Raw genomic sequence first — 16401 nt, 5'->3', positions numbered from 1 at the left:
TGTTAAAAGTTAAATAAATTTTAAAAAAAAATTTTTTCTGGAGGGGGTGAATATAGGAGGACGATAACAAATCTTGTTTTAGATATGTTGAATTTGAGGGGTTGTAGGATATCCAGCAAGAAGTTGCTGACATAAGATAGTGTATTGAGAAAGTAGATCAGGGCTAGAATATGAATGCTTTGTGCTATTTCTTTTAAGCATTGGTCTTCCCCTTCTGCTCTGTAAAATTCTGTTGTGCAGCATTTTTTTTTTTTCACCTTCTCTTAAAGTGAGAGGGATGGGTGGCTTAAATGTTTACTGTAGTGATTGTGGTCAGACGAAGAAGCTTTCCAATTCCTTTCCTTCATCAACTCAACCCTGATTATACTTACAGTGAACATTCAAATCTGTTGTTAATACCATATGGAATGCTACCATGTGGTTTTTGAGCTGGAAGAAACCATATAAATCTAGACCTGGAGGTTTTGACTTTTTCTATGTCATGGACCCACGCTCTGGTGACTGGTGAAGTCCTCAAAATAATTTTTTTTTACTTCATAATTGAAGGAAAAACCAAATTTTAGTTAGAAATTGATGAAAATAAAGTTGAAATTTTTTTTCCCATCCAAGTTCATAGACCCCCTTAAAATCTATTCATGGATCCTTTGGGAGTACAAGGGTTAAGAACTGATCCTCTCATTCTAGACTAACTCACTCATTTTACAGATGCAGAAGCTAATGCCCAGTTAACAGAGCTGGAATCCAAACCCAGGTGTTCTGACTTAAGATCCATTGTTCTTTGTACTATGACATCTCCAAAAGAAGAACTCTGTCTTAGGAAAATCTGGATATATAATATAATATAACATGACATGACATAACATAATATAATATAATAATCAGGTCTTGATGTACAGTGATTGTGCTGCACCGTTGTATTTCTTTTACCTGTCATACAATACTGTGTATGTGCCTAGTAGACTGCAATCTCTCCCAGGTCAGGAAACACTTGGGAAGGTCTCCTCTAAAGTCTTTATCTTCTATTTTCTAGGACAGTGCTTATATACCTAGCAGACCCTTAACATATTTGTTGTGATTTTTTTTTTTACTTATTTCCTTCAGATTTTTCTTCACAGGAGTTAGAAAGTTTCATTAGTTCCTTATCTTCTTCCTGGCTTCAGATGTTCATTGCAGAGTCAATCTTTAAAAAGTTATGTTTACAGAGCTGTATCGGTATTTCTCCTGAACCACTGTCTCTTCAGAAAATGGTAAATATCCTTCTACTCAAATCTGTTTAATTTCTGAGTCACCAATATGATCAGTTTAATTCATTTCAAATATTAATTCAAGTATTTCCATCATTTGCTTGTGCATTGGTGTTGATCCCCTCAAAGATGAAAAAATTAGTGAAGGGAAAAAAATTAATAACAGAACTTGAGCAGTTTAAATGTCTACTCTAGGACTAGAACACAAAAACCTTTGTTCTTCATTCTCTATCTTAATATACAAGACTATTCTTTTATAGAGGGTCAAATAGACACAGGAATGAGCAGTTCCATTTAATACCTAATACTCTAAAATAAAGTTACTTGTAAAAAACCAATGAAACCCACTCTGATGTTACCAGTTGTAAGTGGTGCATTCAGTCCAGAGTTCTCTAGCTATATCTTGCCAACACCATTACTGGCCCATCTTTGGATATTATTAAATGTTCTCAAGCAGTTCCATGAAGAAATGAGAATCAGACATACTTGTTTATGCAATTTGGTTGGACAGAATTCTCTGTTTTGCAACATTTCTATGCCTTTCATAGACTTGCCACACCCATTATTGTATGTCTTACACCAGACTTGTTTCCTAATGCACAAATCCATAATCGGAATTGAAATGGCAACACACCAACCAGTTGTACATAAATCAGATGGCTTTTTTTATAAATAAATTATGCAAAAGCAACATAATATGCTAAGCACAAGACTGATCAAAGGATCTTTTCTGAATGAGCATAATGCCAAAAAATTAAATTAGGAAAGAATAATTATTTGCATCCAGACATTTTTTTCTTCTTTTCATCCACATGGTATTGGTTCAGTGATGTGAAATAGTCATTTGAGCATGCTTAACTGAAGTGGTGTAGCCGCCATACTGACAGAGCAGAGAGGATGTTACTACATTTCATGAGAGATGATCAGGGAATGATTTTCAGGCTTCCTAGTATACATAGCATCCTGAAAGTAACATTGCGATGTTACTTTGCAACAGGTATGTGCTTATTTGCCTGCATTGGGAAAAGTTGGTATGCTTGAATCAAGAAAGGGGCAGAAACAGAAGAAAATGGGACTTTGGGTTGGCCCTGACTCTCAGAGGGCACTGAAAACGTTAAGTGACGATGATCAGAATCAAGCCAAGGTCTTGCCTGAGGCACAGTAAGTAAAACCTAGAATATCACTCGCTGTCTTCTGCCTTGAGGTGAAGCTACTACAGTGACACAATTTCTTGAATGTCACATGACCTAGGGTGGTCAGCCTGTTGCATCTTGATGACTGACAGTCCCTGCACCTCAGTATGTATATACATTGACTCATATCCATTTCCTCAGTGCTGAGGCAAAATGATTCCCAAGAGAAATGAAATTGTTCACCAAATGACTGCTTTACAGTTTTTTGTCTGATTTCATGATTACTTGTATATACGTGATAATGCACTTTATCTGTTACTTAAAATGCTGCAGAAATTCAGCTTCAGAATTTCTGGCCAATAGCGTCAGCAACCATATCATAAATCCTGCATGCATCCTTAACTTCTCATGAGATACTGTGTAATATTTTTCAAAAAAGAGAAACCTTAAAAAAATACACAAAACTCACCTCCACTGAAATGGATAATAGAATGCTCTGCCTCAGAAACTTAGTAGCTTTATGATCCTGGGCATATCTCTTAACTTCCCTCAGTCTTAGTTTCCTCATCTGTAAAATGGGGATGATAAGTAACAGCACCTACCTTGCAGACATGTTATGGATATGTTATTCATATACACATATATATGTATATGTGTGTACGTGTATCACTTTGCAAACCTTAAAGTGCTATGTAAATATTAGCTGCTGTTGTTGTTGCTGTGATGATGATGATGGTGGTGGTGGTGGTGGTGGTGGTGGTCATGGTCATGGTGATGATGGTGGTGGTGGTGGTCATGGTCATGGTGATGATGGTGGTGGTGGTGGTGGTGGTGGTGGTCATGGTCATGGTGATGATGGTGGTGGTGGTCATGGTGGTGGTGGTGATGATGGTGGTGGTGGTGGTGATGGTGGTGGTCATGGTCATGGTGATGATGGTGGTGGTGGTCATGGTGGTGGTGGTGATGACAGTGATGATAGAGGAACAAGAAGGAGTGCTGTAAAGTTGAGAAACTGAAGAAGAGCTTCACGACTTCTTATCTCAAATTTGTCCCCTATTCCTTTTCCATGTATGGGATATGTACTGTTTGTGAACTTCTCCAAGAGTAGTTAGGTAAAGGGGCCAGCAAAGTGAAAAATTCCACCATATCTAGACCAAGGGAGATATTGAGGCCATTGGGATAAATGACCTACTTAGAAAACAAAATGTGGATTTACATGACAAGGATTTATGATTAAAAAGAGGCTAGTTAAAAAAAAATTCACAATCTATGTGTGCTGAACATGTATGGCCAAAAAACAAGCCTTCATTATTTCTTGTTTTCCTTTTAGTGAACTGAAGCATTCCTTGTCATTAAAAAGGTCGCAAAAGAAATGGGAAGGAGAATTGTCATGTTCCAAAGAGAATTGCTGCTCTTTGCTTCCAAAAATGCATTTTCACAAGACCAATTTAAAAGGTATTCGAAGTATCTAAATTAATGTATGCTAAGAACTTTTCATGGTTGCAGTCATTACTTGCAAGTTTAATACACTTGTCCTGATGAATGCTTGAGCTAAAATGTTGGCCTCCATCCAAGAAATACCTTCCTGGATAGCATGTTAGTTTTCTTAAAATGTCATTCATGAAAAGATGATGCTTAGTGTAATAGCACTTTCCTTCTCTTCTCTTTCCCTCTACTTCTCCAGATATGAAACACAGTATGTAGCTTGTATGAACTCCTTCCAGACTTGCCCTCCTTACTTAGCTAATCCACCTCAACCTGTGTTGCTTAGGATCAGCGTCTTCTGATTTGAAAGTATAATTCAGTCTTCATCTCTTTCAATCCTAGACATTTTGTGAACAAAGACTGGGGAGTAAGCTATGTTACATAGCTGTGTTAAGCATATGGACCCTTTTCTTCCAGGCATTGAGCCCAGACTATGAAATGTGTTTGGCTTTTAGTCCTAACTGTACTAGCATCTAAGTCCCTAAAAGATGAAATCACATGGCCATAATTCATTCAGGCTCCACTGAACTACACAGATTTAATAAAATGTCCTACATGAGACTGTAACTGGCTCAAATTGTTTGCTGCATCTTTTTGTTTATGATCTATACCTTGTGTATCATGCACCTAATACAAATATATTTATTATCATGACCCCCATGGGATATCTGGAACAGTATTGGCAAAGAAACTCTTGTTCTCATCTTTCAGCAATTAATACGAATTCCTGAGTGTGGCACAAAATGCCAAATAATTGTCCAGTTTGCTCAAAATAGAAGTGATTTATTAATAAAATTCAATAATTTCAAAAAAGCAAGGTCCTTTTTATTTGTTCTGTTTTTAATACATATGCTGAATTGAACAGCAGAAGGAACTAGGGGGTAGGGGAAAGAGAGTTGAAAAATAATAGAGAAAAATTCCAAATATCTTTTTTTTCTGTGCATATGAAAGGAATTTTCCCATAGAAACTCTTTCAGAGACCAAAAAGAGGTATTTAGGGTGCGTACCATGAATTTACACCCTGTAAAAATGTGTTACATTATCTCAGTAAGAGAGAAAATTAACTTTAGCTACATATGCAGTTTGTATTTGATTTCTAGTCTGTGTGGCATTGCAATAGCTTCTTTTATCCTCCTCGCATCAAGTTCATGATTTTGGTTCTTGTTCATTCTAATCACTTGGTGACAACAGAGATGTCAACGTGACTCGATTTTACCTTGCATGCATTAATTGCACCCTTTTGGAAAACACAGATTGCAGGACCTTACAATTCTATTTGTCACCCTTGTTTGAGCTTTAAATGGTACTAGGGCTTTTCCCCCCTCCGTGTGTGTGTGTGTGTGTGTGTGTGTGTGTGTGTGTGTGTGTGTTTATATTAAGATTCCTTCATTTCTCCCTTTCTGTGCTGCTGTAGCCAAGCCAGACAGCCTATTGAGAAGCAGCAAACCATCTGTTAATGGATTTGAAGTTCTGAATTATACTTGAGTGTGTAGAGGCACTCGTGCTTAGCCAGAAACATTCATTTGAATTAAGCTATAAATGCTGTGTAAAAAGAGCCATACATTTAACGTAGGTTCATGAATAAATTTAAGAGAGGGCAACTGCACTCTAAACTTTTATTGCTTCAAAACCCAGTATTTTTGGTGTTCTGTGATCATTCAGAGCTTTTATAGTGGGATTGAAGCTTTAAACCTTGAACTAAGGGGAGATAATTTCTGTGTTAAACCATTTGCAATAGAATTTCAGTGCTGAATTTCTGATGGAACAGAAGCTCTGTGGGTTGGGGGGGGTGGGGTTTGTTGTTGTTCCTGCACACATTTTTTTTTAAATTATCCTAAAAGATATTTAACCTGGACAAAAAGGGAAATCTTATTCATTATTGACTGTTCTGGCACAGAGCCAGAATGCCTAGTTCCATGCATTCTGATTATTTCCCTTAGTTGATATCTTGCCTTCTCTGGAATAATCTATTAATTTTTTATGGTAGGAGAGACAGCCCTGCATAGAGCTTGCATAAATAACCAAGTGGAGAAATTGATTCTTCTTCTCTCTTTGCCAGGAACAGACATTAATGTTAAAGGTAAGTTCTGAATCTTCACTATCTAATCAAATCTGAGGAGAATCCTGATTTTGCATTATAAAATAGTTGCATGCTAACATTAAGAAAAAATACAAGGAAACCTAACTGTACTTTACTTGATGGTATTGAATCATTACTGAAACCAAGAATGTTAAAGTGAGGGTGGGGGGGTGCGGTGGGAGAAGAGCGGAGGAGGGGAGGGAGAATGAATTATAACCGAAGTCTGTATAAGAGAAAAAAATGATCATTGTTATCCATATTTGTGGTCGGATCTCCACACTACTTTGGAAAGTGATCTTCATACAGATCCTTTTTCCCCCTTTAAAATAGAGATACAGTTATATAGCCCAAGCAAGTGTGCAAGAGGAGCCTTCTGGTTCCGGGTGATATGTTGGAGAGTTAGCTGGAGAGAAAAACAGAATAGCTCTACTTTACCATTGAATAACTCCTACTTTTGCTGTTTTAAAACTTCCCTTGATTTCTAATTCAGACTATGCTGGCTGGACGCCTTTGCATGAAGCCTGTAACCATGGCAACACAGTGTGTGTCCAGGAAATTTTGCAACGTTGTCCAGAGGTAGATCTGCTCGCTCAAGTGGACGGGGTGACTCCTTTGCATGATGCACTGTCAAACGGACATGTAGAAATTGGCAAGCTGCTACTCCAGCATGGGGGTGAGTGCATTTATGCTAAACTGGTTTTGTGAAATTATCCAATTTTTGATGAATCCCTCAGAAGTTGATAACACTTCCTTTTTAGCTTCCATAAAGAAGAATGCCTTTAAAAAATACAAAGAAAAAAGGTCTCTTTTTTGAAAACAAGCACCATTTTGTCAACATGGATCAAAGCCTTTTTTTCTGTACCTTTATTCATTATATTGAAATGGTTGTTTAAACCCGTATACCAGAACACACTTGTGAATTGGGTATGTGGGCTTTAAAAGGGGATTTATTTCAAGTCTAGTATGGTCTTTTGATGAGGTAGTGATTCTGAAAGGTTTATTAATAAATGGAAGTATATGTTTAGCTGTTATTCTATAGATTTCTTTAATGGCCCTGCATTTCTTCTATTTTGTTACTGACTTGACTAATTTTATTTTTAAGATTTATTTTCTTATGTTTTACTAAAATGATTCTAAGTATTAATAACATTTTATCAGATCAACTAAATTGATAATTGAGTTAAAGTGAGGACTTTGTAATTGTGATAAATGCCGGTCGGAGGTTTTTGAGGGGATGTGAATGGGTGGATTATACCTTAACAAACCATTGTCTGTGCTGATTTATGATCTATGCTTTCTGCAAGCTTCTGCCTTTTTAGTGACACACTATTTGGTCTGAGCTAGATAACAAATTTTAAATCAAAACATTAAAAAAATATATGAGGGGGTGTGGAACAAAGGGAAGCAAACAAGGATGTATACGGCTTTCCTGTTAATTTCATATGAGCCTGATTAAATTCAAGTGTATGGCTTTTGATATTTTTAGTAGTTAAAATATTCATGTCTGTATGAAAATACAAAAGTGTGCTGTGTTTGGATGTCTTTTAACTATGTCCAGCTTTAAAAAGGGCAAAACTAGCAGCCTGAGACTTCTGGTTATTTATAGGCTTCTCCTGCCCCCTAAAGGCTGCCCTGTGTGTCTATTGTGCCGACACCATCTTGCAATCGATACATTCCTGAACTCCTCTACATTCCCCTTGTGCTCTGTATTTACTGAATCTCAATGTACTATCTCCAAGGTGTTTTATTTATCTACGAAATCTTGTATTTGACATGTCAAGCCAATACTTGCCCTTTCTCCAATTGGTTCAAGTGATGCAAGAGTCAGTGTACCAATGTGATAGAGTAAACTGAACTTTCTAATAGAGAATGACAGATGTGCATTTTTCCAAGGCCTTTAGTGAAGAATAGGAAATGGATGATCTTCTTGTCCTAAGGGAGAGATCTACTTGCAGTTGCATTCATCAAGGACCTCAAGCCACTCTAGAGGTTGAATGCAGTCTTGTCTTTGCCTTTGTCACATTCTAGGTTTGGGCCTGCCCGAGAGTTTGACACCACCATGGCAGAAACTACTTTACATGCTCATTGTGGATTCATTCAGGCTTAACAGAAGTCAGATGGAATCCTTTCTTTAAAATTTCTACAAGAACTTAGCTTAATGACCTTATTTTTTTTTTTTTGTTTTGGTACTTATTTTTTAACTGTTCATTCAGCACACTGCAAAGCAATGCAGAATTTCAAAAGACTGTTTGACCTTAAGCTAGCTAGGTATTAATCTTATTTCATCAGTTACCATGTTATTTTGTGTAAAATATATATGTATATATATACATATATATGAAATTATATTGAAGGTAAAACTGTATTTTTTAAAGTAGGCCAATACATTAGCTAAAAACTTTTTTTCCTTCTAAAAACAATATTTTACATAAACATAAATGTTACTAATAAATGACTAGGTCATAAATTTTGTATTATAGCTTTACTACTACTTTAAAAAAGGGGGGAAAAAAATCTTTTACAGCTCTTACAACAGTTGTTTTTCTAATGTTGAAATGCATAAAAATTAAACCTGGCACAGTTCACGAAACAGATCGGGTGCTTACCATTTGTTTACTGAAGTTTAACTAAATACAACATTGTTGATATTCTGCTGCTCTCATATTTCACCTGTGCTACCACCAGTCCTATCAGGGAAATGGAATGAGGAGGGCTGTAGTAACTTCCAAACAGGAAGATATACAAGTTTGGAGAGAGTAGGTGAACATAGGTGAACTGTAATTTGGGGTAGTTCATAGTTTAAGGGTTTTTTGTTTGTGATTTTTTGCTCACTCGGCCTCACATTCAGGGTAGACCATGAAAGACATGCTGCTATTGAAAAATAGTCTCTCTACCTCGCGCATTTTTTTCTAGACTTCCAATTCTCGTGCTTTTATTTATTGTCCTTATGGGTAGTATGTTACCATGGGGCATCCTGAATATTTCAGGATGTTTAAGCACATTTCTCACAGTATCAAATGAATAATCCAATTCAGCAGACTTGTTAAAGCACATATTTTTAGTATGTCCAGGGCTCTGTGCTGGGTGTAAAAAAAAAAAATAAGCTTTTTCCCTCAAGGGGCTTACATTCTGCTTGGAGGATATACATGTGTAAAAAGAGGGAAAATTAGAGAGAGAAAGAGCACTAACATTTGGTACCATATTGGGGAGGACATGAGGAAAGCATTCATAGAAATGATACCTCGTTGAGTCAGGAAGAAAAACAAGGATTCAGAAAAGTGAAAGTGAGGAGGAAGAAATCGTGGTACAGGGAATGGCTTGTGCAAATGGACAAGGCTCATATGGAATATCAAGTCAAGGTAATGAATAGTAGTCTAGTCCAGTTGGAATATGTATAGAGTTTGTGAAAGGGAGTATTACGAAATAAGGTCTGTAGAAGTGGGAGCTGAATTGTGTAGGCCCCTATGTGCTAGGCTAATGAGTTTGTATTTTTATCTTTTGTGTATGTGTTGGTGTGTGTGTGCACACTCATGAAAAACTTTGTTCCCTGGAGAGATACATATGCTTTTTTAATCTTGGAGCAGCGTCATTTTTTAACACCAATCTGCAAAATTTCTCAAAATTTTTTTTTTAATTTGCACCTCATAGATTAGTTGTAAGCTAATGCAGATACACTTTTATGCCATCTTCAAATTAGGCAATTGACTTGAATTTTTTTTTCCAGTGTGCCTTGATTAATTAATTGTGTCCACCCAAGGTAGTACCAGTTCTAGCTGTAAGTGTTACTTAGCATTTTGCATCACTTTTCCAGGCGCAGTGCTTCTCCAGCAGAGGACTTCTAAAGGAAAACTGCCTTTGGATTATGTGCTATCTCCCCAAATTAAAGAAGACCTCCTGGCTGCCCTACAAGTCAGAGGTTCCACTGAGGACCTTCCAGCACAAGTAGAGAAACATTTCTACCAACAGCAGATTGAATTCGGCTCATTCTTACTCAGTAGAATGCTGTTGAATTTTTGTTCAATATTCAACCTGTTTTCAAACTTCTCTGTTTTTAAGGAGTTGACTCATCTACATGAAAGACTGTTTACTTTTCCTAGGACTTCCAAAGATGCCACCAGTCTCCATACTGACTGGATTGTGGATCTCTATGCTAGAGATCTTGTGACACTGCAGAAGCTCCCAAGTCTCCTTAAGGAGATCCCTGAGAACTTGGAAGTGTTTCCAGGAATTCAGACACAAGCCTTGCTGATGACACTGAAAACTATGCTAGGTCAGTCAGAGACTTTTCGTGGTACTACTTAACATTGATGGACTTTCTAAAATAGTTTAAATTCTTTGTTTGCAGACACAACGTTTGACATTATTGGCTTTAGAGGTGCTTATTGGATCGTTCCTTTTTCAGAAAAAAGTATGCTAACTGCACTTCAAAAGAGAAATGCAATTTACAAAGTGAATAGAAATTTTTAAAATTACATTGTATTTTTTTTAAAAAGTGATTTTTGTTTGTGCTGTAATCTTCTTTATCTAAATACTTATTAAAACCTAATGAAGTTATTTTCTCCCTTATGTATCTGAGAAGCCTAGCGGATATCAATGCAATTATATATACATATTCACTTTTAAGAACATAGTTGGGAAATGTTTTTTTTATTTAGCATACTGACCATAGGAACAGGTTTCTGAAGTCTGCAGCATTAATTAATGCTCTAGTCTAATGGGAAGAGAATAAGCCTGAATTCATCTGTATCTGCCGCCTGTGTACACAAGGTATGTTACTACTGCAAGTAACCAGTGAAGTGGCAGTTCATAGATTCAGTTGATCCAAGGTCTTCTGTGCCCTATGATATCACAGGCTAGAAATGTTTCAATTTGAGATCCTTTCCTTGTGGTGATTCGTGGTAAAGCTAACAGTGAACACGGATGGTCACAGCCACTAGTGGGAATGTTCTATTTTTCTACAGCTGGCACAGAGACATGAAGACTTCCATTTAGCTTTCATGCAGTTTATATGTATAATCTCACAGCAGTTAATCTGCACACTTTTATTTTTATCATAGAAACAGATCTTTTCACAAGGTATAGATGTTTAGTGATCAGCTACAGGGTTATCCTCTCATCGTCCTCTCCTGTAATAGTGGATCAGTTCCGTTTATTCTGTTCTTTTCATGATTTTAAAAGTGTATATTTATACATAAGCTAGTCTAGGGGAATATCATATTTTTACATCTGATAGACTGCATAAAGGAGTGTAAGACATTGGGAAATCTAAACTCGAGTCTGGTCTGTACCAGGACTAACAAGCTGGCTGTTGGGCAGGTTATTTGTCCTCTCTGCACTTTAGTTGCCTCATCAGTAAAATGTTCAGTTTGTGCTAAATCATCACTTAAATTTGTTTGTTTTTTCTCACTGTGATCCTGCTTGATACATCTCTTTCCTTTCAGTGAGCACTACACAACAAACAAATGAAAACTGAATATGAAGAAGATAGTTTATCAAAGTAAAGGAAACAGGGCAAGGCAGAGGAGATAAATTTCTGAGTATAACACATGTCCTGTCTTTGGTAGTTCATTTAGACTGTCATTTTTTTCATCATAATGGGAAAATAGTGGATTTTTCTACACTGAATCATCATGAAAATGTTTTCTTTTAGTTGCAGTGTTTATATTTTCTAAATGAATGTTGTATCTGTCAGCTTTCTCTTACCGTGAATAAAATATAAGATATGTATAGTGACATAATTTGAATTAGATGCAAGATAAAATTACCTTCTTGTTTTTCATTCTGATCTTTGCTTTATATCTCCTATATACATGTCACAGTGCTTGGCATTATTAAGATTTATGAAAACCTTTGAAAGAGGTGGCCCTGACTAGTGAGAAATTCTTATTTTCATAATTTTTAAGTTTGATGAAATTTCAAATTTTCACCTGTTAATATGGTTTAACTTGTATAATGTGTCCTAATCATGCTATGAGAAACGTAATTCTCATATTTGTGTTTTTAAAGGCATAATCTGTCAGCACACGCTTTCACTTCTAGATGGCTTGAATAAAGTTATGTACAATGCCTAAAATGAGGCCCGAATTATGGCATTGATAGCAACAGTGTACTTAACTAAGACTCAGATTCTTTTAAATAAACCCTCAAACCAGGAAGAAGTACATCTGGTTGCCAGTTATTAAGCCTGAAAGATTTTCTGATGTTCACATCTAAGTATCAAAATAAGTCCTTCCCTGAGAATTTGAGTTATGTGAAAGTTCAACATTGTTTTTCTGTTGTTTAGTTTTATTTTTACTGGATATTCCAACATCATTCACATATGAATTTGGAACGTTTCAATGAATTAGGTTCCTTTTAGTTTCTTTTTTTTTTTTTGGACTAAATCTGTGATTTCATCTATACAGAGTATTTCCTATCTGAAAATTAGCTCCATGGATGCACACTGGCAACTTATCTTTAACTTGCAGTGTTCAATTGCCTGTAGCTCTGAGAGGTGACTTATCCATAGCCACGTAGTAAGTATATTTCAAAGACAGGACCTGAAACCATATCTTCCTGACTTTGCGTCCGTCTGCTACACTACTTGGCTTCTTATTTGTCTTTGCATTGACTACAAAGGATAAAAGAGGAGAAAAGTTCAAATGTTCTTAATTTTCTGCTCAAGTAAATAGAAAAAAATTTGTTTTAAATTTGCCTTTCAACCTTGAGCCTCAGAAACAAAGCCCTAGTAGTTATAATTTAAATAATGCTTTCCTAATTCTAAAGATCAAATGTTGAGAGAGTTCTGAGAGTTCAATGACTTGTATTCCTGAATAACCTTCAGTAAGTCAGTCTCTGGGCCTGATGGAAAATGGAGATAATAACCCACCCAAGGTAATTGTGAAGAAAACACTTGTAATCATAAAGTACTTGATAAATGAGTCAGTATTATTTGCAATTATCCTGGTATCTTATACCTTTTCTAAGTGAAAAAAACATTTTGAAACCTTTATGTGATGTGTAATCCTTATTGTAGCATCAGAAGCTCACCTTTCGTTCTCAGTGTTGTAGCTTTCTTCACTCAGAATTATCTTTCATAACACCATACATGGCATGCATGTAAATCAGCCATTCCCCAGCCCCAGCTCCCCCCACCCATGGACTCGGTTTGACCAACTCAGTGTGTTTCTAACATGCCCATGAAAGGTCTGCCATTTTTGTTTACTGTTAGACCTAGAACCCAGCTTCCCTCAGATGAACACCATCATGTGCAGTAATCATCAGGGGGGAGGGTTCAATCCATATGTATGCACACACCTTTCCAGTTAAGAGAGAGAAAGAGAGAGCTTGATGAGAGCCTGTCAGTGTTTCTCCTTAATCAGCAGGAAGAGGTCATTTTTGAGTGACATGAGGCACTCCTTCCCCCAGGCACTCTCCCACACCTCCTGCCGACATCTAGAGAGCAAGACTTAGAATGATAATTTGTTTTTATAACGAATATGGCTTGAATTAGAGGGTCAGTGATGACATTGTTGGAGTTAGGTAGATGGTACAAATCCGCCAACTTCAAAATTGGTGACATGGGGTACTAAACTATTCCTGATAACCAAATGCAAGAAATGCCAAATTAGATTCTAAAAGTTATGGTGGCAGAATATACTTTGATATTTAATTGCCTTAATATGTGTTTTCATACATAAAATATAATGGGTAACATGAACCAGTTAGAAAGGGATTTGGGGTGTTGTTTTGTGTGATTTTAAGCACAAAGTGGTTTTTGAGGTACAGCATAGCCTCTGTATGGAAGACATTTTTATATGGCAGAAGGATTCTGCTAAGAGAATTTTGTAAAATGTGTAGCTCGTGTGATCTTATATCATTTAATAATAGAAGCCACATATTTTATATTGAGTACCTGTAACCTGTGGGTGAGCACGTGCTAAGGTGAATTTAAGCATATCTTCAATACTCCTTTGCGGACACGTTAATAAAATCATTGCCAGCTTTATCTTTGGGGAACTCTGGGTACTGGAGAATCAGACACCATTATAAGGGTATGTTCTAATGCTTTCATTCCTGGTAAATAACGTCTAAAGAATGAAAATTCACTCTAGCTACTGATTTATTTCTTCATATTTTATCCTTTACTTTTTTTCCAGTTTATGAAAGCTCCAAGCATAATATACAGAGTCAGCAAAGTTCAATTTCTTCACTTTGAATAATTTTAGGTAATTTGTTGAAGGAAAAATAGGGCTATTTTTACATGTTTTTTAAAAGAAATACAGCTTAATTTTTTAAATTGTATATTTTTAAAATTTTTAAATGAAGATTTTTTTTACAAGATGTACTTTTTTTCTTTGAAATAAATAATGTGTGAGAATCCATGGTATTACTTGATATAAGTAACTGATTCTGAAAATATCTTTGTACTATTGAATATGTAGTATATTTGTACCAATTATCTTTCATTTTCCCATTTTAGAAGAGCAAAATATATTTCTGGTTATATATTAGAAATAAATTAGAAATAAAAAATATTTTTGGTTAAATATTAGAAATCATTTGCCAAATCATGAACTGAAAGACAATTAGCATTGCATCTAAGAAAAATGGCCTGTGATCTAATATATTACAGAAGGATAACCACTGAGGTATTACTAATCTACAGCAATATAATATAGAACTTGAATCCACTGTTAAAATGGTTCCCACTCAAATAGGGTTGTTGCCAATTTGGTGGTTGAAGCTTTTCCCCATATTTTTTCATCTTTTAATTGTGCTCTAAATATCTTCTATTTTTTTTCCAGCCCCTCTGTTGGCATAAGCATATTAATAGAAAATCTCAAGCTACTGTTAGGAAATGTTGTTTAAGACTCATCAAGGGAAAGCAAGAAAAAAAATTAGAACGTGTTTTCTAGTTTCAGCAGGTGGGATTTGCCAGCTGAGAATCTGGAATCCAGGTTTGAATTATATTCTTATAAGACTGTCAGTAATCTTTATGGTGGATAAACTGAAAAAGCCCCATCCCCTCCATCCACCTACGCTTACGTCAAGGTAGGTAGTCCCTCTGAAAAAGATCATTAATCTTAAAGTGGTAAAAACAAAAAAGGGACTTAACTTGTCATAAGAGACATCTCAGAAGAACTCCAAGGTTAGGCTAGTGGTGTTTTCACCTCAACATTGCGGCATTTTTTCTAAGGAAGAGAATGGTTTGACTTAGAATGGTATCATGTCTGGGATTGCACCTCACCCCACCATTTCAGATTTAAACAACTGGTTGTGTCATTCAGCACAGGTTTTATTTAAAACAAAAAGATACATTTTCCTCATCCACATTATTTCCAGCCAGAGAGATCTAGTACACTGTGCAGAAAGTTTTAATGATGATAATCTGACACTTAGGTAGCATTGTAAGGTTTGCAAAAACCTTTGTATACATTTTCTCATCTGATCCTCACAACAGCCCTGTGAGGTAGGTATTGCAGGTATTCTCCCCATTTTAGAGATAAGGAAACTGAGGTTCAGATAAGTAAAGTGACTTGCCTGTGCCCATGCAGTTATTAGGTAGACACACATTATTAATTCAGAAGAGTTTCAAACCCTTTTGGCTCCAAATTCATATTCTTCAGTTACATCACACCACCTCTTAAAATTTTAAGGTGATAAACAACTTTTCTGCCTGAACCATTGTGCAATCTCAAAATTAGCAGTATTAACAGAAGAAAATGTGCCATTTTTAAAACAGTGATTAGGAATCATTGGGGGCTGGAAAGAATCAATGTGGAAACTTCTGGGAGATTCCATGTGCATTGATTGAGAAAATTTTACAGGGGTAGGCATATTGGCAAAGAAGAGACAAAGGCACTGAATTGCATGAAGTGGTCAGTTATTTTGGTGGGCTAAAAGAATATGGGGGGAATGAAGTTATGAAAAAACAGTCATCGAATTGATGTGTCTCCCTGGGAGGGGTAGGGGAAGGCCATGTATACATTTTTAAAAACAAATACCAAGATGTGATTGAAGCATAACTAATTGAGTTGGTCTCTTACTAGTTTCCTGGTTTTCAGAATTGTTCCCTTTTCTCAAACAGTCTCACTTGCCGTGGTAACCAGCCGTCTAATGGCTGTTATTCCCAGTGTAGCGCCACAACTTTATCATAAGCTATGATTATTCCTCAAAGATTGGTGGTTTTTTAATGGGCTCTGAAAGCATCATCTGATCCATATGCCAAGCAATATCTCCTCCCTAGAGATGTTCTATGCCCTTTCTCTGAGAGAGTGTCTACTCCCTCGCTTTACTGACGTGGTCATCCTGTCCTTCTGAGCAGGTCTTCCCCCTAGGTGGGGTGAGAGTGTCCTGTCTAGCATGGGTTCTTAAACTGTGAAAGATTGAATTTTCATATGGATACTATGTGGATTGATGATATTCATATGGATACTATGTGGATTGATGATAACCTATCTCCTCTATCAACCCCTTC

General features: G+C 36.3%; 1 protein-coding gene across 10 annotated transcripts in view; it reads left to right on the top strand.

Moving 5' to 3' along the window:
• SLF1 (SMC5-SMC6 complex localization factor 1) overlaps window positions 1–16401 on the top strand; it is a 125866-nt gene that overhangs the window by 101010 nt on the left and 8455 nt on the right. For all 10 annotated transcript variants that reach the window (XR_011966443.1, XR_011966442.1, XM_072606116.1 and 7 more), the window contains 6 exons: window positions 1102–1247; window positions 2242–2405; window positions 3708–3832; window positions 5850–5942; window positions 6433–6615; window positions 9754–10212. Coding sequence is in view for 8 of the 10 variants with exons in the window: in XM_072606116.1 (XP_072462217.1) it covers window positions 1102–1247; window positions 2242–2405; window positions 3708–3832; window positions 5850–5942; window positions 6433–6615; window positions 9754–10212 (1170 nt within the window). In the remaining 2 variants the exon portion in view is untranslated. The remainder of the gene's footprint in view (window positions 1–1101; window positions 1248–2241; window positions 2406–3707; window positions 3833–5849; window positions 5943–6432; window positions 6616–9753; window positions 10213–16401) is intronic.

This window comes from Notamacropus eugenii, chromosome 4 (genome assembly GCF_028372415.1).
Source record: "Notamacropus eugenii isolate mMacEug1 chromosome 4, mMacEug1.pri_v2, whole genome shotgun sequence".
Taxonomy (NCBI): Eukaryota; Metazoa; Chordata; class Mammalia; order Diprotodontia; family Macropodidae; genus Notamacropus; species Notamacropus eugenii.
This window is presented reverse-complemented; position numbering and strand designations above follow the sequence as displayed.